The sequence below is a fragment of the Notolepis coatsorum genome (assembly GCF_963971535.1).
Source record: "Notolepis coatsorum genome assembly, chromosome: 19".
Lineage (NCBI taxonomy): Eukaryota > Metazoa > Chordata > Actinopteri > Aulopiformes > Paralepididae > Notolepis > Notolepis coatsorum.
Window position 1 is genome coordinate 18,170,752 of NC_140183.1, and position 22,837 is coordinate 18,193,588.

General features: G+C 42.9%; 1 protein-coding gene across 2 annotated transcripts in view; it reads right to left on the reverse strand.

Annotated features, from left to right (window-relative positions):
• The window catches only part of ythdc2 (YTH domain containing 2), a 130,375-nt gene extending 108,909 nt beyond the window's left edge, over positions 1–21,466 (reverse strand). For both annotated transcript variants that reach the window (XM_084336259.1, XM_084336258.1), the window contains exons 1-4: positions 21,351–21,466; positions 16,832–16,971; positions 14,009–14,099; positions 9,111–9,307 (exon numbers count right to left, since the gene is read on the reverse strand). In XM_084336259.1, the coding sequence (XP_084192385.1) occupies positions 9,111–9,307; positions 14,009–14,099; positions 16,832–16,967 (424 nt within the window). In that variant the 5' untranslated portion in view covers positions 16,968–16,971; positions 21,351–21,466. The remainder of the gene's footprint in view (positions 1–9,110; positions 9,308–14,008; positions 14,100–16,831; positions 16,972–21,350) is intronic.
• Positions 21,467–22,837: the final 1,371 nt, after the last annotated feature.

Below are 22,837 nucleotides of genomic sequence, written 5' to 3' on the forward strand. Positions count from 1 at the left end.
CCTTACAGTGTATTGCAAGGTCTGACATTGACCAAACTTGATATGCATGACCTTGGTGGGCTCTAGGTCAACTCCTGAAAAGGGGGTCAATGTCAGACCTTGCAATCAAAAGTTAGGGGCGCACTGAAATTATGGCAAGGGTTATTAGCCCCCTAACTTTTGATTGCAAAGTCTGACATTGACCCCCTTTTCAGGAGTTGACCTAGAGCCCACCAAGGTCATGCATATCAAGTTTGGTCAATGTCAGACCTTGCAATACACTGTAAGGCACTGTAAGGCTACTGTCCTCCCCCACTTCCAGTGATGAAGCTAAGCTATGCTAACGGAGCGTCTATTCCCAAAGCTAAAATGCACGCACAGAGACAAAAAAGGTATGCATCTTCTTGTCTAACTCCAGGGAAGATGTTAAATAAGCTAATTTAAAAAAAAATTGGAGTTATCCTTTAATTCCTATATTTCCCTCCCACACTGCTATCTCTCTACTTCCTCCCTGCCACTCTTGACAAGACAATGTGTCTCATACCTATATCCACAATCTGCTCCTCCAGAACTGACTCTACCCATCCACGCCAGTTTGCTAGCAACCCGGCTAATCTCTCCTACCCTCCTACAGCCACTAATACACCTGTCACAGTACGGGGAGGCTTATGGAATTGTCAATCAGCAGTCAAGAAAGCTGACTTCATTACTGCCTACGCCCATAGTCTAAATCTGCAGCTCCTGGCTCTAACTGAGACCTGGATAACCCCCAATAACTCATCAACACCTGCAGCATTATCTACAAACTATAACTTCACTCACACACCTCGACCTTCCAGACGGGGTGGAGGCACTGCCCTCATGACATCTCCTTCATGGGCTACAAACGTAACACCACTCCCAGAACTGTCACTCTCCTCTCTCGAATATCATGCAGTATCTGTCTCTAATCCTTTCAATCTCACCATTGTTACACTCTACCGCCCTCCAGGTACACTCGATCACTTCACAGATGAGCTGGACATGCTTCTTAGCTCCTTACCGGAAGATGGTACCCCTCTCCTTCTACTGGGCGACTTCAACCTGCCTGACTCATCTCAGTCAGTCATAGTAGTCTCCCTCCTACAATCGTTTGACCTGACTCCCACTGCCATGCCTCCCACCCACAAAGCAGGCAACTCCTTGGATCTCATATTTTCCCGTAACTCCAGCATCATTAACACCACGGTAACTCCCCTACATGTATCTGACCATTCCTTCATATCCTTCTCACTAACTCTCATGCTTAACCGAAAGGTCTTCACCCCAACTCAAACAGTCTCACTCAGACGCAACCTGCCCCCCCTATCCCCCTCCACCCTCTCCTCTGACATACTATCCGCTCTACCTTTGAGTGACACCTTCTCTGCTCTCTCCACAGAGATGGCAACCTCCACCCTCCTTTCAGCCCTTGCAACCTCCTTCGACAAGCTCTGTCCCCTCGTTGAGAAACCTGCCCGCCGTTCCCCACCCAGTCCATGGCTGACAGATCCAGTGAGAGAACAAAGACAGGTCCTGAGAGCAGCTGAAAGGAAGTATAGAAAGTCACGCCTCACTGCTGACATCGACACATATCACAACCTCTTGTTAACATTCTCCAAAACCATCACTAATGCCAAAGCTTCTTTCTTCCACCATAGGATCGAGGCCTCTGCCAAGAATCTTCGCAAACTGCATGCTACCATGTCCTCCCTCCTCACTCCCCCCCCACCCCCCCCACCCTCATCTTTCTCTGCCGAAGACTTTGCGATCTTCTTTGAGGAAAAAGTGGAGAACATCCGCAGCTCCTTCTCCCAACCCCCACCCATTCCAAATGCTGAATCGAGAACCTCATCCTTCACTCTGTCATCTTTCTCTCCCATTACAGAAGCAGAGACCCTGACACTGGTAACGTCAAACCGTCCGACTACTTGCCAGCTGGACCAGCTACCCTCCCCACTCCTCCAGACCATAGCACCAGACATCCTCCCATTCCTAACTGCAACCATCAACTCCTCACTCAACTCGGGGGTGGTCCCCACCTCCCTAAAACAAGCCAGAGTCACGCCGCTCATAAAAAAACCAACCCTGAACCCTACCGTCATAGGCAACTACCGTCCTGTCTCTCTTCTCTCCTTCCTTTCTAAAACACTTGAACGTGCTGTATCCAACCAACTTACTGCTTATCTCTTACAGAATGACCTCCTAGACCCTAATCAGTCAGGCTTCAGGACTGGTCACTCCACAGAGACAGCCCTCATTGCGGTCACAGAGGCACTTCACTTAGCAAAAGCGAAAGGCCTCTCCTCTGTCCTGATTCTCCTAGATCTATCTGCAGCCTTCGACACAGTCAACCACCAGATCCTCCTTGCGGCCCTCGCAGGAATGGGAGTGGCTGGCTCTGCGCTGACATGGCTGTCATCATACCTCAATGACCGCTCCTACCAAGTGTCATGGAGAGGGACCCTGTCGGCCACCCGCCCCCTGCGGACGGGTGTCCCCCAGGGCTCGGTTTTAGGACCCCTTCTCTTCTCCCTCTACACTAAATCACGTCTCATGGCTTCTCCTACCATTGTTATGCCGACGATACTCAACTCTTCCTCTCCTTCCCTCCCTCAGATATCCACGTCTCTGAGCGGATCTCGGCCTGTCTGTCCGACATCTCAGCCTGGATGACGTCCAACCACCTCAAACTGAACCTAAGCAAAACAGAATTGCTCCACCTGCCGGCCAAATCCTCCCCCCTAACCGACCTTTCAATCACAGTCGAGAATACAGCTGTGACTGCGTCCCCGACCGCCAAGAACCTTGGTGTTGTCCTCGACGACCAGTTGAACTTCTCTGCTCACATCGCAGCGACGACCAGAACCTGCCGATTCCTCCTGAGCAACGTCAGAAGGATACGCCCCTTCCTGACAAAAGAAGCCACCCAACTCCTCGTCCAATCAACAGTCATCTCCCGCCTCGACTACTGCAATGCACTGCTCGCTGGCCTCCCGGCCACTGCCACTAAGCCTCTTCAACTCATTCAGAACGCAGCGGCCCGCCTGATCTCAAACCTACCGAAGTCGGCCCATGTCACCCCACTTCTTAGGGACCTGCACTGGCTCCCCATTGCTGCACGAATCCGCTTCAAGGCCCTCGACCTAGCATACCGTGCGGCAAAGGGAACCGCTCCCGCCTACCTCCGGTCAATGGTCTCTAACTACACACCCTCAAGACCCCTACGCTCTGCATCTTCTGGCCGCCTCAGACCTACTCCTATCCAAACTCCGGGAGGGTCATCAAAGAGAAGTCGCCTATTCTCAGTCCTTGCCCCACAATGGTGGAATGAACTACCCACCCCAGTTAGGACAGCCGAATCACGTCCAATCTTTCGCCGTCAACTAAAGACGCACTTCTTCAACCATTATCTGAATTAAAAAATAAAATAAAAAAAACAATAAAAAAATCTAACCCTAACTAACCGTACTGTCATGCACTTGTCCTAATAAACTAACCTACACTGTAGCACTCAACACTTTGATGAACATTGTTGCTCAGCTGATAGAGTTGTGCCCTTCCTGATGGCTTGTCGTACAGAACTTGTAAGTCGCTTTGGATAAAAGCGTCAGCTAAATGACTAAATGTAAATGTAAATGTAAATTGGAATGGAGGCGGGAAGGCGCCGCTTACTTTCGTTTCATTGGAATGGAGGCGCAAGATTTGAGGCAAAAAAAAAATTCGAAGCTCGTGCCATCGAACGAAGCTTCGAAGTATTTAAGACAGCCCTAGTATCGTTCGCTCAAAGCAGCCCGCCCCATGTTAGATAGGTGTATCTGTTATATTGACAAGGCTTGACAACAGAGGTTAAAATTTTACTTTTATTGGCTGTTCATTTACATATTTAATGCTAATGCATCGGAGGCCAGCGTACAACTGTGTTTGTCTTGACTTCCGGACCTAGTGTGACACTCAAATACGGCATCCAAGAGGATCAAACACAAACCCAATACATCAGTCTCTGTTGTAATCCCCTGTTGTATGACTACGCTGCCACCGAGAATGCCAGTTTGGATTTCTTTACTTTTCACTACATGTTTTATTACTTCATAAACTATCCCATCAGTCCTTAACACATTAGACGCCAAAAACGAGTATACTCGTTATTGCCCACCATGCGTTGTGCGCCAGAAACGAGTTAACTCGTTTTTGGGATCAATATTTCATTCATAATTCATCCAGCCTCCCTCCGGGACTGCAGCTGGACCCTGTCTGATATTGCAACGCCTCAATACCGCCGCCTGGTGGATGTCGGGTGAGTTACACTCCAAGCCAAACCGGAAGTGGCGCTCTGTGCATCGAGGAAATTCCTCCGGCAGTAATATCTTGTAGCGTGGATCTAGATTAGGAATGCACCGAATGGGAAATTCTTGGCCGAAACCGATACCGAAAATAGGAAACAGTTGGCCGAAAACCGAATGCCGAAAATGATTCATAGAATAGAATATTTTTTTTACCAATGTTGTTCAGCTACCTGATTATGGAAAAATATATGATTATGGCAAAACTTAAATAATCACTATTATGGGTCCATAAAACATTTATTCAGCACTTCTGAATGCATACAGTACATTAATTCCAAGTCAAGTGGCGGACGGACATCTGTGCTCTACTGAGCGCACCTTTCTAGTCCGCAGATGAATGTGCTCTCTTGACTTTGGCACAGTAGATGCACGACGTGTATTCTCGAGAATGATAATAATAATAATGCTCTTCAGATTATATTATCAACGACAGACAGCATCAATGTGAGAAACACAATCCCCCCCCTCTTAAGTTAAAGGGGAACTCCACTTTTTTTGGAAATTAGCTTATTTAACATCTTCCCTGGAGTTAGACAAGAAGATGCATACCTTTTTTGTCTCTGTGCGTGCATTTTAGCTTTGGGAATAGACGCTCCGTTAGCATAGCTTAGCTTCATCACTAGAAGTGAGGCAGGACAGTAGCCTTACAGTGCCTTACAGTGTATTGCAAGGTCTGACATTGACCAAACTTGATATGCATGACCTTGGTGGGCTCTAGGTCAACTCCTGAAAAGGGGGTCAATGTCAGACCTTGCAATCAAAAGTTAGGGGGCGCACTGAAATTATGGCAAGGGTTATTAGCCCCCTAACTTTTGATTGCAAAGTCTGACATTGACCCCCTTTTCAGGAGTTGACCTAGAGCCCACCAAGGTCATGCATATCAAGTTTGGTCAATGTCAGACCTTGCAATACACTGTAAGGCACTGTAAGGCTACTGTCCTGCCTCACTTCCAGTGATGAAGCTAAGCTATGCTAACGGAGCGTCTATTCCCAAAGCTAAAATGCACGCACAGAGACAAAAAAGGTATGCATCTTCTTGTCTAACTCCAGGGAAGATGTTAAATAAGCTAATTTCCAAAAAAAGTGGAGTTCCCCTTTAACCGCAACGGGCATATAGTAAATAAGGATATAAAGCATGTTAAAGACGCATTTACATAGAAAACGGCCGAAATTTTGGTGCATCCCTAATCTAGATACACACTCGAGTGCATTGGGATCGCTTTCGAAACGCAATAATCAATATGATTTCGGCGTTTATTGCGTCATACAAACGGGAAATGGATCTAGCAGATCGACTTCAAATAATTGGAATATTTTTCCTCCAGTCTCATCGGCGAACGGTAAGAGGAATATAACCTTATTTTCAGCCCGATTGTTTATTCATTTCATGGCAATCCATCTGATCCAACGTATCAACCCATAGTAAGAAAAGACGCTACTGACGATCAAGGAATTATAAACGACCCCGCCCCCCCACCCGTTCCTTCACGCATGATGAAGCATAATGTATACCGATCATATACATTTGAATTTTTTTATATAGCGTGTATAGGAAAGAAACGCCAATCGATAATCTATCATATGCGTCAGGGCCTATAACTCGCGTTTTAGGAATTACTGCAGAAAACCTTAAAACATACTGTACTTTTCGCACTATAAGCCGCACCTGACTATAAGCCGCAGCAGCTAAATTGAATGATGTGTACATATATAAGCCGCACTGGACTATAAGCCGCATGTGTTTTAATGTTTAATTACCATTATGTAAGGAGTGGAGCCTGCGGCTTAATTTGACTCAACACGGGAAACCTCACCCGGACATGGAAAGGATTGACAGATTGATTGCTCTTTCTCGATTCTGTGAGTGGTGGTGCATGGCCGTTCTTATATTGAGCTTTAAGTTCCCACCTCTACAGAGAATGACTCCCATTGGGACACAATACTGTCGGACAAATAACATTAACTCATTTACAAGTTGTATTAAGTTTAGCAAATAAGGGAACAGATAAATAACATTTCAATGCAGTAAAAAAAAGCAATATTTCGATTTTCACATAAGCCGCACCATTATATAAGCCGCAGGGTCGAAAAATGGGGAAAAAAGCCGCAGCTTATAGTCCGAAAAGTACGGTACTTATATTCGACGGTATTAACACGACAATGTATGAATGGAAAAATATAACGTTCCCACATCCGGAACAATAGATACCCGATAGTAAGGGCCATAGTAATGTCGATATAGCTATAATATTTAAAAAGTTATAGCCCTGCAAAGAAGGTAAACATCTCCATAGGGTTACAGCACTGGCAGACTGGGCCCAAGGATGGGTACAATGCCTGGCAGACAATGTGTTAAAATAATAGAGTTGCAAATATCCATAATAATCTACAAGACATCATTAACACTAAGAATATATATATTTTTATTTGTATGTCATAATGATTGTGAAATCTTTCCACCTGGGAGCTTTTTGACTAAATCAATTTATGTTCTCTTTCTCTACAGAAACAAATACTGAGGCAACTGACTGAGATTTGATGCTCGGTCTCTCCCTCTCTCTCACACAGTATTACTCTGACAATAATATAAGAAAGGTGTTTCAATATTGTTATTGTTTTGGTTGTTTTGTTGTTACCCGTTTATTATTGTTAAAATAAATTATTTCAAATAAAAATACAATTTATTTGAATGGTGTTTTTTATGGCAATAACAACTATACCGTAATAACAACTATAGGCGTAGACCAGGGTTTAACCCCTGGTCGTCAAGAGAGATGGGAGATGAGGAAGATGAGCTGGTGCCGATTAGGGTTGGGCACCGAAAACCGGTTCTAATTAGGAACCGGTTCCTAACTTCCGGTTCTGGAACCGGAAGTAACATGTCTTCATTTTGATTCTTATAATAAAAAATAATTACTTTGTTAAACCCTAGTTACAGTACAGCAACCAAATTAAACTGTATCAAAGTCAACTGTGAAAGAAAATAAAATTTTTCAAAAAAACTAAAAAATTGTCCTGCGAAATAAGCTGTGACCTGCACCTCAAAGAATCGGAATCGAGAATCGTTCAGAACAGGAATCGATATGGAGAACCGGAATTGGAATCGTTCAAATCCAAACGATGCCCAACCCTAGTGCTGATGGGGAGTGAAGATGAGCTGGAGGACTGATGATACAGTATATACCCCACACACAAACACTGTGTTTAAGTTATTACCGGTAAATCATAATAATTGTCCAAATCTCTTGTCGGTTTTATATATATATATTTTTTAATAGACCTTTATTTTCACAAGTACATTTCGGACAAGTAAGTTTAGCTTTCGGACAAGTAAAATATCTGAGCCATTTGTGTTTTTTATATTAAAACATTTACCATTTTAATTTATTTTTTTAAAATACTAAAATAAATATTTTCGGTTCATTATAAAACTGTGGCGGGCCGCCAGTCTAGTTAATGGGAAACACTGCATAGTATTATATTCAGATGGTAAATGGTGCATTTATATATTATCCAAAGCGCTTTTCAATTTGTACCTCACATTTTACCCATTCACACACCGATGGCGGAGGCAACCATGCAAGTTTATAAAGTGTATTTGTACATTTAAACAAAACGAGAATACAAACGACAAAAAAGCTAGGAAGTGGCCGGCTGCTGTCGGTGCTGCCGCCATCATTCAATCAGCTGACAATTTGTTCGACAATTTACCCATTCACACACCGACGGCGGGGGCAACCATGCAAGGGGCCAAACTGCTCATCTGGAGCAGTTAGGGGTTAAGTGTCTTGCTCAAGGACACTTCCGACACGCTGCCCGGGAGGAGCGGGAATCGAACCGGGAACCTCCGGATTGCCTTTTGTCATCCCCATCATACCATACTAGGGATGTGAATGACACTAGTCGACATGTCGGGGGCATCTATGAAGTTGTCGCGTTTAAAAAAATATATATATTTATTATGTAGAACCGTCGGCTTAATAGAACTGTCGCTCTATTGGTTGGACTCTTATATTATATTATTACTTGTATTATGCACATCGTTACGGGCGAGACCCCCCGCATTTCACTGTATACCTGTATGCCATTGCCGTGACAAATAAAACTCTTGTATCTTGTATCTTGTTCCAACAGACCGTGTCTGCGCTGTCCTTTCAGCACAAGAGATGGATGCTCTGTTGTGTTCTGTATAACGGTATGCCGCATGCGGCTATATCCATGTGTTTTCAATGGAGGAATATCCGCTTGTTGGACAGGGTTAATGTTGTGTCCGTCTCCCTGCCAGATGTATGTCCGTTTTGATGGACGGAAAGGTTTGGAGGATGAACTGCCGCAAAACTGATGTTTCTGCAAAGGCATGACTGTGTTTAAAAATAAACCAACGGACAGTAATACCTTCCGTCAAATTTCTATATGTTCATTGGCGGATAGACGGTGCATACCACTCTCATATACACACACAATACTAGAGTCGCGATATTGCGATATATTACGATTTATTTATTTTTTTCCAACGGCAAATCCCCAAAGGAAAACGTTGTTAACATCTGCAATAAAATATATACACTTCATCTGTTTTATCTAATAAGATAAAGTTTTTAGTCTGTTCACCTCATTTTTATTGCAGTAAAAATGGGATTGTCAAGCAAATCTTTTTTTATTTTAATTATGCATTATTTTTTTTATTTTTTTACTTCCCTGCATCGATATAATATCGGCAAAATAGGACAATACATTGCTGTATTAATGAATGTTATGTACACTCACCGGCCTCCAGGGTGGCTGACGTGCCTCTCTCTGTGCGGGGAAGCAGCTCTGTGCGCTCCTTGTTGCTGAGGGGAAACCTCTGGAGCAAACTTTGCACCTCGTGCACAGAGCTGTGAGAGAGGTCGAAGGTCATGGTGGACTGGGGCGTGTCAGAACCCCCCTTCTTCCTGACTGTGAGGTACCGGCTCGACCCTTTCCTGAACAGAAGGATAAAATGGGATTAAGATGATATTCCTTTATTAATCCCCTTGGGGGAAATTCAGGCATCATAGCAGCATGTGGGAGGTATGGGCAGGGTAATAGTAGAAGACATAATAAGGTATTCCGGAGGTTCCCAGTTTGATTCCCACTCCTCCCGGGCAGCGTGTCAAAGTGTCCTAGAGCAAGACACTTAACCCCTAACTGCTCCCAATGAGCAGGTTGGCACCTTGCATGGTTGCCTCCGCCGTCGGTGTGTTTCAAGTTTCAAGTTTCTTTAATAGTTGTCATACAGAAGTACAGAATACTTTTGTACAAAATGCTTCTTACTGTTGCGCTCCAGAGACTGTGCATGACAAGATAAGTATGAAATAAAAACATAGTAAAAATTAGAAGTAAAAAAAAGAGGTCACAGTGTTCAGTTTAGACATATGTACAATGTTCGTAGACGTAGTTACCATACAATATACAATACTGTGCAGTGTACTAATATACAATACTATATAGTGCAAGGCATAAATGGACGAGGTGCAGTTTAGGTACAATTCACAGTAGGTGTACGAGTTGTAGTGCAAATCCTTTATCAATAAATATAAAGTGTAAGTGTGTTTGTGTGATCTAAAGTGTGGAGAGTGGGTGCTGCAGTGTGTTGTTTGTTTGAGTGAGTGTGTGCGTGTGGGTGTGTGTGCTGTGTGCATTTGATGGTTGTTGCATAGTGATTATTGTTCGTTTAGCGATTATTGTTCGTTTAGCAGCCTGATGGCCTGGGGATAGAAGCTCCTTCTGAGTCTTTCTGTGCTCGCCATAAGACTCCGGTATCGCTTGCCTGACGGCAGCAGTTCAAAGAGGCAGTTGTTCGGGTGGCTCGAGTCCTTAATAATTCTGATTGAATGGGTAAAATGTGAGGTACAAATTGAAAAACGCTTTGGATAATATATAAATGCACCAATTAGGCCTACCATCTGAATATAATACTATAATGAGTAAGTAAGGTACCCTAACTCAGTGGTTCCCAAAGTGGGGGTCACGAGCCGCCGTGGGGGGTCGCCAGATGATTTTATTTTTTTATTTTATTTTTATGTATGCAGTCAGGCCACTGAACTTAGAAGCAGGTCAGGCCAGTGTTTCTAGTTGCAGCGGTGCAATAGTTAGATAACCTAGGTGGGGAACAACCAGGAGATCACTGCAACTCACACAAGTTGGAAAACTATCTCTCTCTCTCTCTCTCTTGCTCACACACACACAAAGGGAGCCGCATGGGATTGGTGGAGGCGGGACCCTTACAAAAAACAAAAAATCCATCAAAATCCGTGTTGTTGCTAATCATTGTGCTAGACAAGATAAGTACTATGTTATTTGATACTTATCTTGTCTAGCACAGTCTCTGGAGCGTAACAGTAAGAAGCATTTTGTATAAAAGTATTCTGTACTTCTGTATAACTATTAAAGAAACTTGAACTTGAATTGACATATGCCTAGCCTGTAATAATCCCCCCCATGCATTTGATATATTGCAAATATATGCCATCACACACTGGCATTTAAAGGGTTAGAATTATAAAATGAATATGTGGTGTTATGATCAGGGCTGAAGTTGAATAGAAGATTTATAAAAGAAAAAGTGGTAAATTATTTCAACATAGTAACATTTTTATGGTGTTTTTGAAGAGGACAATTTAGTCCCTTATGGTAAGAGTGAGTATTTTTTTCAATCTGACATTACAAAAAAACTGAAAATCCATTAAAATCAGTGTTGTTGCTAATCATACATATTATGCTAGCCAGTTTTTTAACAATAATTTGTGATGCCATCACAAACACTGGCATTTAAAGGGTACAAATAAAAAAATTCCTGCACCAAAATGCAGGAAATCAAGTCTTTGTAACAAAACATTTCCTGGTGGGGGACCCCCAGACCCCCCGCTTAAAAAGTGGCCTGAATGGGGCTATATTTCGCACTATATTTCCTGGGCTGAATGATTTCCCCAGTCCAGCCCTGGTTAAAAGCCTCCAATGCTGCCGGCGGCTGGGTGGCGCAGCGGAGATTGCGCTCGTCACCAATGCAAGAGACTCCGGTCTCGAATCCGGGTGTCAGCATTGCCTCCGGCTTGGGCCTGCCGTCATACTGGCTCAATTGGCAGTCAGCGGGGAAGTCGATGGGTGGTAATCTGGACGTTGTGGACAGCGACTCCTACAGGTCGGTTGGGGGACGCCTGCACAGCAGAGACAGGAAATAGCGGGGGTAGTGAGCCTCCCACACGTTACACCTCGCCAATGAGAGTCCGTGCTGGCAGGTGAAAAGATGTGACAGGCTGCTTCCTCATGTACCGGAGGGGACACGTGATGCAAGGCTTCTATCCTCCCTACAACCGACCAGTGGGGGGCATATGCGAGCAACGTTCAAGACAGGGGAGGGGAGAATTGGAAACACGAAAATTGGGATGGGAGAAAAATAGAAAATAAGGAGAAAAAGTGGATCAAAAAATAAATAAAAGCCTCCAATGCTTATTAGTGTGTGTGCGTTTGAACGTTTGCATGTTTCAACCATACATTTATTTTTTATTTATAATAGTTTTTTTACCTTATAATACTGGGGGTTGCGGCTCTCTGACACCGTTATTTCGGGGGGTCGCGGCCTGAAAACTTTGGGAACCCCTGCCTAACTGGCATGATATAAGTCATACGTAGGGATGGGTATCGTTAGGATTTTATCGATACAACTTAAAGGGGAACTATTTTACTATTTTTTTCACTATTTGGGCACTTTTACACAATTCCTGTGAGTCTATGGAACACCTCTGTAATATATATATTTTTTTTTATTCATTGTTTTGTATTTCTAATCAAGTCCTCAAAAACAGCATTTTTCTACCTCAAGATCTCGAGCTGTTTTGCAGCCGCAGCTGCAGGTGCCACCTAAACCACTGTGCACCGTCGTGTTCGCCTGAACATTAACATGCAGCAGTGACTATGTGACATCACATATAGGCACATTTTCAAACGACTCAGTTCAGTGAGGGTGAATATTGTGAGAGGAGAATTGGAAGAATGCGCCAATATGAGAATTTTGAGACATAGATCATATTAATATAAGTTCACATAGCTAGGAAACAATGCTAAACACTCAAAAAGGCCATTTATAAGATAGTTCCCCTTTAATGGTTCGGTACTTTATCGATACCCTTATCGGTTCTTTTAGATTATTATTTAAAAAAAATGCATACATTTATTATTAGAGTGGCTTAAGGCTATATCTGTACTTGATGTTTGTTTGTCGTGTTGCATATTTGAAATAAACTTCAATCAAATCAAATCAAACCCCCCCTCTTAAAAACTAAAACCTGCGGCGAGCTCCCGTAGCTCACCGCGTACCTCGGCGCTATTTCTGCGTCGGGGACAACCGTGCTCGTCACGGATCTGGGGTACACGAGTTCGATTCCCGGACCCGCCGTATTTTCTCAGAGTGTCTTCCCCTACTCTACATCCCATTCAACCTGTTTCTGTCGGTCATGCTTGACCAGAAAAAGCGATAAACGCTAAAAAATAAAGTTTAAAAAATAAAAATAAAGAAAAACCTGTGTTTAACCTAGCCATCTATAAAAGTTTAACATCATGCTAAAACTGTGAAACAAATGTCCTACTCCCCTATAGGGTTGTCACGAAACCAACATTTTAGTTTCGATACTATACCAATATTAATTTCGATACTTTTCCTCAAAATCAGGGAAAAACTCTCAGATGTCATTATTGTTCTTTATTTTAAAACACAACAATGAACAATGACAAGAATTAAATTAAATTAAAAGTAATGGCATTCAAAATGCTGGAGAACTTTTTTTGCACTCAAAACAGTTGCTGTACAAGGTTTCTGAACCCAGCTTTCTCAACTGTATATATATATATTGGAACTTGGTCCATACAGATGAACTCTGCTACTGCCCTGTTGATCCTTTTATCATCTTTGGACTATTTGTGTACTTAATATGCTGCTCAAAAAAAGCTGGGAGGTTAGGTTGCTTCTGAGTGTAGGGAGTCACTCTGTGAGCCGAATGCAGCAGACTTCTGTAGTTAAAAAAAATTCAAGGGGTAGAAAAAGTATGGTTGTATTATTATAAATTTGTCATAGCAGAGGGCCTAATTAGTTTGAGATACCATAAGTTACCTAGAAAACATTTTGATGAGTGAGACTGATTATAGCCTTATCATAATTCTAGAACTAGGTTATGTCATATTGTAGGCTGTTTAACAAAAATAAAATAGATTTCCGTTGTCTTTATACAGTATGTATGAACCATTAATGGGCAATTGTCAAATGTCTCTGTATAAATCACGTTTGTGACTAAGCCATAGAGATGAGATGCACGTGTGCATCAATTAATTTCTGTTGTGGGTAGGGAACAAACAGGGGATGCTGTGTTTACTAGCTTTCAGCACGGCAGTTTAGGCTGTGTATAGCTTATTATTAGGCTTTTCAATTTATTTTATATTCTTGCGAATAGCATTGTGGACATTTTCTAATGCTCGTATAAGGAACTGTAGTCACGAGAGCTAGCATAGCCCATCCAACGAACGTTGGCACCAACGACACGACCACAGCACCGATAGGAGCCACCGCAGCACGCAACGTCAGCCACCACAACCACCATGACCTGAAAGCACAGTCTCGCCGGGACATTCTCCCTTCGATAACTTTGACATACCCTCTGCTTTTAGAGATGAAGCCCAGCGACGGTGCCAAGCGGTGGACGAAGGCCCTCTCTGTGCTGGTGAAGGACGAGGGAAACTCCATCTCTGTGTAGTTAGGAAACCATGGGTACAGTTAAGACGGCAAGGCAAGTGACGTCGTCAGTATGCAAAGCACACTTTTTGTTGCGAGTTACTGTACCTACACCTTCCACATACCTTTTTGTTGTGAGTTACACACCTTCCACGTACCTTTTTGTTGTGAGTTACTGTACATACACCTTCCACGTACCTTTTTGTTGTGAGTTACTGTACCTACACCTTCCACGTACCTTTTTGTTGCAAGTTACTGTACCTACACCTTCCACGTACCTTTTTGTTGCGAGTTACCTACACCTTCCACGTACCTTTTTGTTGTGAGTTACTGTACCTACACCTTCCACGTACCTTTTTGTTGACAGTTACTATTAGGGCTGTCCTTCGAAGCTTTTTTTGGCAATCGAAGCTTCGGGGGCCGAGCTTCAATTTTAATTCAAAGTTTAAAAAAAAGAAAATAAATGAAAATAAAATATTTTTAATTTTTTTTTTTATGTTGTGGGACTTGTAACTTTGTTGTCTTTAAATGTGCTCTATAAATAAAGTGGATTGGATTAATTAATTAAGTAGCCCCTTTCGTGACTGTGACGCAGCCAACAAGGTTTCACTCGGCTGTGTGATTTAATTCAAGGTGGATCGCTGTTGTCGTTTGAACAACTTCAGATTTCATGGGAACTACCAATCCCCCAAATCAAGAATGTTTAAGATGAATGAAGTAAGATTTTGATTATTTGAAATATGGCCTGTGTAGACTAAACTATGCACAGAATTATGTCAGTCTACAAGGTCCGGATTCTACATGGTCCGGCAATGTAGACCTTGTAGACTCCACTACAGACCAATTATCAGTGAATGTTCATGCATTTTTAAGAAGGGCTACTTCCACAAAAAAACTAAGAACTCACCAAAACATCTCAGTAGCACCTTATCTAAATGTTCTATTTCATATATGGAGATTCATAATTGTAACTGAGGGGTTACAAAACCCTGACTGTATTAAAGATTGTGATAGATTAAACCACTACTACGTATTATTATTATTACTTGCCAGACAGTACAGTTAAATATGGCAGACACTCAGAATAGACGGCACGGTGACAAGGAGATATCATTTACAGTATTTATTATTATGCATCCAATATACAAATGGGAATGACTTGGTCGCTCTTTTATGGCGAATAATATGAGAAAGTCAGCGAGTAGCAAAGTCAGTGGGAATGAATAATTCCTAAAATGGGTATACTAGACCAAACGCCGCCTGGCGTGGGATGGCAATATAGGGGGGCAAACGAGGGTACCGCTGGAGACAGGTGATATCCTCCCAGAGTTGTAAGCTCCAGGGGAAGGAAGAAGGTACGGATACTCAGGCTGTTCACTTGAAGAAAAGGGGTTCTCATACGGATCCGGTCCTTATAATCCAAGTGCTCAGTAGCAAGGTAATAGCTGTAATCCAATGCCCGATAGCAATGATGATAGCCAGCCAGCTTCGTCCTCGAAGCTAGCCCGAGGTAAGATCTTCAAGGTAGTTAAATCCAAACGACAGTGGGTATTAACGATGCTCTTCTCCACGGTAGTACGTTCCACAATCACTATAATCCAACCAATAATGGTTCTACAATATCGCCGCGGTAGGTTCCAATGTGCACATGTCCAATAGTTCTGCTACTAGGCCCTCCTCGTGTGCTGGCACTAATTACTAAGTCCACACACACTTGCTAAGGTTCACACTAGTTACTAAACGAACGAACTGCTTGTTAATGCTGCACACCGAACGAACTGCTGTAATACGATTCACACTAAATGACGACTCTTTACTTCACATTAAGTTAGGTCGAACTTGACTCTGCTATACGCTAGGTGCAGCTACTGCTGTTGCATTACTCCGGACGAACTTCACGTTACTTCACACACGAACGCCGAATCGCTACTGTTTGCGCCTTCCACGATATATATACTTAGAGGGCTTTCTAGTGCCCAGCCTCAGCTCTTGTCTGGAATCAATGCGCTGGCACCAGGCATGTCCCAACTTGTCCAGACTCGCCTTTGAACCTGTCTCAGGGGCGCGGTCCTTGGCGCCGTGAACGTCAAGGGCATTATCCAATGAGGAAAGCGAATAATGCTATGATTCAAACGGAGGCTTAAAGGGATATAGCTTATATATATAAATAATATACAAGTTATATAAAACAATAAAACATAGATTCTCAGTGTTAATCTGGCCCTTCACAACACATTTATTTATGTATTGCATGCATTTCTACATTTTATTTCATATTTTGTTTATTCATCCCAGTATCTTTCTTTCTTATGTGTGGAATTCTACAAGGCATGTAGGTGTATATGTGTTTGAGGATGATAACCTTCAAACAGGCAATAGTGATGATATAATTTGGGCAGTGCTGAGCTGGGTTACTTTCCTCCAGTGTATTTGTCCCCCGGCCCCACCCAATGGCCCCATGCACAAAGGCGAAGTAAAAAAAAAAAAAAAAAAAAAAAATGATTTCGATTTTTTTTTTATGTTCGAAGCTTGTGCCATCGAACGAAGCTTCGAAGTATTTAAGACAGCCCTAGTTACTATACCTTCCACGTACCTTTTTGTTGTGAGTTACTGTACCTACACCTTCCACGTACCTTTTTGTTGCGAGTTACCTACACCTTCCACATACCTTTTTGTTGTGAGTTACTGTACCTACACCTTCCACGTACCTTTTTGTTGTGAGTTACCTACACCTTCCACCACGTACCTTTTTCGTCGCTGTACTGAAAGTGCTCCAGGGCGATGTTCACAGCTATCTTGACTTCTTCAATGAGACAGATGTCTTTCAGCCCTCTGCCTCTGTGGCCGCCGGACTGTCTGCCCTGGCCCTTGGGACGTGACATGATGCTGTGCAAGATAAAATGGTAAACGGTGCATTTATATAACAGCTTTAATGCAAAGCGCTTTGCAATTTTGTTCCTCATATTCAACCTGCTCATCAGGAGCAATTAGGGGCAGCGTTTCCGTTAGCCGGTAATTACCGGTATTTGACCGGCAAAATCTGTTGAAGTCCGACATATTTAATCTCTCCGGTCATAATGTCCGGTGAAAATAATTCCCTCTAAACACAATTAGATTATTTGAATTGTATTAAAATAGGCTAAAATTAAATAGCCTATGCGATGAACGAAACAATCATTACATTTGTCGTTGCTTCACCAAGCAGCCGGTCTAATAATGACATCCTGTTGTCAGCGCGAGCTGGCTGCTGATATATTTGCGAGAAGCATGGCTTGGCAGGGTGCAGTACTCCAATTCAGCCATTGGCAATTCAGCTGTTGGGTGGGGGCGCTGCTGAGCGGTTTCCAGACCGGACCTAAAAACACCACTCTGCCTGCTCCATGCTTCACGTAAATATATCAGCAGCCAGCTTGCGCTGACAACAGGATGTCATTATTAGACCGGCTGCTTGGTGAAGCAACGACAAATGTAATGATTGTTTCGTTCATCGCATAGGCTATTTAATTTTAGCCTATTTTAATACAATTCAAATAATCAAATTGTGCATTTTCCCCTTAGGATCGATGCATTGCGATGCATTGTTACACCCCTACACCAAAGTAACTGGCCCACTGTGTATGTGTGTACAGCTAACTTGGCTAGCGCTATCAACAGCTAGCCATAGGGTCCAGCTGCAGCGCCGGACGGCCATAGGGTCCAGCTGCAGCGCCGGACGGCCAGAGTGCAAGCGGTGTGACGTAATTGGCAGAATCGACTGTCAATCAATGGTCTACCTGACACGCAAACTCATAAACAATGTTTCTGTACTGGAGGTGTACAGTATTTCAATAGGCAACCCTGAAAGGATTATTTTTTCTAGAAGAGCAACACTAGCTCCCCCCTCTACTGATGGCCCTGGTGGTAATGCCAGTGTCTCCTTTTTGTTCAATGTCACTGCCTTTCTTATTAGGCCTAGTTGTTGGCTACAACTTTGCCACAGTAGGCATTAATCACTTAATTAATAGTTCAAATGTCTGTGTCCCATTCCCGTTTGCACACGCAGATACACACACAGTGGGCCAGTGACTTTGGTGGTATGTGCATTGCACAGATGTGTGTCCCGTTCCCGTTTGCACATGCACGCACAGTACAAATATATTTATTTTTGAAAAAAATATTTTCACTGTGCTCCTAAATATTTGTGGGTGCTCCTAAATTTCTTTGTGTGCTCCTAAATTTTCTCATTTAGGAGCACGTGCTCCTTGGGAAAAAGGTTAGCGTAGAGCCCTGTGGAGCATTTGTTATCAGGAGCTATCAGTAGCTAGCCGGCTAGATACCGTTAGACAATGCATCATGTATTAAACTAAAAGTGAATAGTTTAGGTAGCTAACGTTAGCTCACGGTCCCATGCACTAGACTATAGCAGAGGAGCCTCCTCTGTGTTTACACGGGTGCGGGAGAGGCAGGAGGAGGAGGAGCGGCAGTTTGCAGCTCTGTGTGTCTACAGAAGTCAGCAAGTGAGATCTCCGTTAAGAATTGGATCATGTTTTTCAATCGGTTTTCACGATTGGCGAAAATAAAGCATTATCGGAATTCACCGATCTCATATTTATACTGAATATCGGCCGATACCGATCGATCGGGGCATCCCTAGTCCTTTTAGAATGTTATTATTATGGTCAGTCACTTGTTAATTGTTGTTTAGACACCGTCTGAATGAATGAAAACTTTATTTAACAGATTGCAGAATGGGTACAATACAGTACGGCTCAATACACACAATTGTTAAGGGGATGCAGACCAGAGAAAGACATTTGTCTTGTTTACATCAGGGTCCCGCATTTTCAATTCATATAGACATTTATGACATACACAACATACATGACATTTATGGCATAGGGACATACAGGTATTTAGTACTGATACATTTGTGACATAAACGGTATTCAAATATACAGTACTGTTACCCATAGATCCTGACAGAGTATGATGGGGAGGGGACTGTACATTAGGAGGGGGTGGGTGGGAGAGAAATATACATACGGTGGGGTGGAGACTGTACATTTGGAGGGGGTGGGTGGGAGAGAAATATACATGCGGTGGGGAGGAGACTGTCTATTAGGGGGTGGTGGGGGGTTTGGGCATTTATGGTGGCCAGTTTTGAATTGCAGTGAATACCACAACCACTACACCAGAGGAAGCTCAACAAATCATGTTAAACCCAGATTCGGCTCAAACAAGGGACTAAACACGTTTCGCAATTATGCCACATCAATGTGGAACGCCCTACCCAAAGCTGTAAAGGAATGTGAATCCCTACCCACATTCAAACCCGCTCTTAAAGAGCACCTACGGGAGGCTGCAATTCGAAACTGGCCACCGTAAATGCCCAAACACCCCACCACCTCCTAATAGACCTTCTCCTCCCCACCGCATGTATTCTCTCCCCGCTGTATGTATATTTCTCTCCCACCCACCCACCCCTTCCAAATGTACTACAGTCTCCTCCCCACCGTATGTATATTTCTCTCCCACCCACCCACCCCCTCCTAATGTACAGTCCCCTCCCAATCATAAATTATGTATATACTCTGTGACTGTCAGGATCTATGGGTAACAGTGCTGTATATTTGAATACCGTTTATGTCACAAATGTATCAGTACTAAATACCCGTATGTCCCTATGCCATAAATGTCATGTATGTTGTGTATGTCATAAATGTCGATATGAATTGAAAATGGGGGACCCTAATGTAAACAAGACAAACGTCTTTCTCTGGTCTGCATCCCCTTAACAATTGTGTGTATTGAGCCGTACTGTATTGTACATTTGTACCCATTCTGCAATCTGTTAAATAAAGTTTTTCATTCATTCATTTCAGAGTACAGTAGAGGGTCGAAGTCAACTTCCTGTCTGTTGTTGCTAGGCAACTGCGGCGTGGGGGAAACATGCACCCGGGTACATTGTGTACGGTTCATTTAGTGCAGAAACGGATCGGAAAAGCGGCAAATTAAACACAACCAAGGGTACTTTTCTTCAGTGCATCACAATGCCAAAGAGCCACTGTGTTACGCTTTGTACTAGTAATAACATAATCAAAAATCCAAATCGAAAGTTTTATATAATACCAGTTGAGGCATCACCGATAGCTGGCGGCTATCAAGAGGGCACATGTAGACTCAGATTGATTGATTGATTGAAAACTGTATTAACAGATTGCAGAATGGGTACAAAACAGTACGGCTCAATACACACAATTGTTAAGGGGATGCAGACCAGAAAAAGACTTTCGTCTTGTTTACATCAGGGTCCCCCATTTTCAATTCATCATAACATATGACATACACGACATAGTCTGGTTGATTGAAAACTTTATTAACAGATTGCAGAATGGGTACAGTACAGTACAGACGGGAGAGTCGATCAAAGCAGACCCTGGCCCCCAAGTCAAATCATACGTAATTCTGCTCTACCCATTTCATAACAGGTGAGAATAAGGAACAAATATGTATATCGTAAATTAAGTTTAATTGGCTGTGAGGCAAACAGCAGAGAAATGTTAGCTGCTAGCTACTTCACCATATAACGTTAGTCCATTCTCTTCAATAATTAATTAGTTGTTAGACTGTATAAGTCTTTATTTGTCATGCAGTTTTAACACACACGCGAGATGGGCGACCCACAGGAACAAGTAGCCTACATGACTTTTTTTCGCCTTAGAATCACCAGAAAGGCTTTCGAAATAGTGAAATGCCATGTTGGCCTCAATATTTTCAAAACAAATTATATGAAAAGGTTATTAAATGAACAAGAATGTGATAAAATATGTAATAAAAACAGAGCTCAACGCATACATTTGATCGTAGAAATCAGTTTGTTTTCCACCATACCAAGATGGCGGCGGTCTCGTGACATCAGAGTGTCTTCGAGAATACCAGCTAACGTTACGTATTCTCAATGCGTCGTTGCCATCATACAATATCACGGCAGGTGTTGTCACCAGCTTATTAAAATCATCTGTGGTTTGCGACCAAGATAATATAACGCGATCGTGTACTAGTGTGTATGAATATCGGCTAATTCGACCAACGAACAAGCTATAGCGTTAGCTAGCTAACTTAATCACTTCAACCGCTCGACCAATTTAGCGGCTATCTTTGATATCGTGTTTCAAACGAAGCCTGACGCCAGGCATGTTGGTCCAGTCAACTAAATGTGAAAAGACATGCTGAGATAAATACAAGTTATGTCCGCGGCACAGAATGATAATAAGTTACAGCGCTACCTTGTTGTAGCAGAACCTCTCGTAGCAAATCAGAAAAACGAGGAAACCGAGTGTCAAACGAGCCGCACACACATTAGTTGGATAACGTCCCACTGACTGTCAAACATGTGTGTTTATCAGCAGGCGGTGATGATGATGATACAGGGCGCAGGCGCAGAGGCAGATCTGCGTAGGAGTGTGCCCAACTCAAACCAAACACGAGGACAGCGACGTCACATCCGGTAACAATAGACCTCTCACGCGGCCCACAGCGAAACAGGCGTCGGCCAATCAGAGAGCGTCTCCGAGAAATGCGGCTAGGAAACAAAAATAACGCCGGCAGGCACGCCCACGGGCGTCCAAGTATAGATATCTATGCAAGTATGCGTTATTTTTTTCCGTAGCCGCATTTCTGGCAGACGCTCTCTGATTGGCCACTGACGCGTTTGCCCAATCGCGTGTCTTTGCCCATTTCCGCGTCAAACAGCCTGCAAACTACCTGATTGATTGATTGATTGATTGAAAAGTTTATTAACAGATTGCAGAAAGGGTACAGTACAGTACAGCTCAATACATACAATTGTTAAGAGGATGCAGACCTGAGAAAGACTTTCGTCTTGTTTCCATCAGGGTCCCCCATTTTCAATTCATCATATGACACACACGACATACAGATAGACAGTACTGCTACATCTATACATTTATGACATACCAGATTAGCAAATACAGTACTGTTTGTGATACTAAAAAAATCCAGAAAAAGAGTGTATACATTTGACATAGAAACTGTGCATTGGAGGATGTTGGGTAGGTGGGGTTCTATCGCCATGCTCTAAGACAAACTCTAACCTTAACCAACTTCGAAAGAGTGCCAGTACGGTAATGCGCATTTCCTTTTCCTTCGCCCAGGTGCTCGCCGCGCATGCGCATGAGGTCGCCGCTTGGTTTGACGCGGTTCAGACCCCCATTAATCACAGATGCCAGAACGCGCCAGCCCATATGCCATATTAAAAAGCCAAAGCCTTTGGTTCATATTAACGCTGGTCAATCACATATTAACACGCCAAAGCCTTTGGTTCATATGAACGCTGGTAAATCACATATTAACATGCCATATTAGCACACATTACAAGACGAAAATCTTTCTCTGGTCTGCATCCCATTAACAATTGTGTGTATTGAGCCGTACTGTATTGTACCCATTCTGCAATCTGTTAATAACATTTTCATTCAATCAATTTCATTCAATCAATTTTATGAATGCCCGAATAACGTTATGGCGTTGCGAGTGATAATATACATGTATTCCATAATATGTAAAGTACAGTTGACAGCTGCGTTGTGTTAACGTTACAATGTACAGGGAAATAACATTATGGCGTGTTATGGCGTTATGTGGTCCTCGTTTGGATAATATGTAAAGTACAGTTGACAGCTGCGTTGTGTTTATGTTGCAATGTACAGGGAAATGCTGCATTGTGTTAACGTTGCGATGTACAGGGAAATGC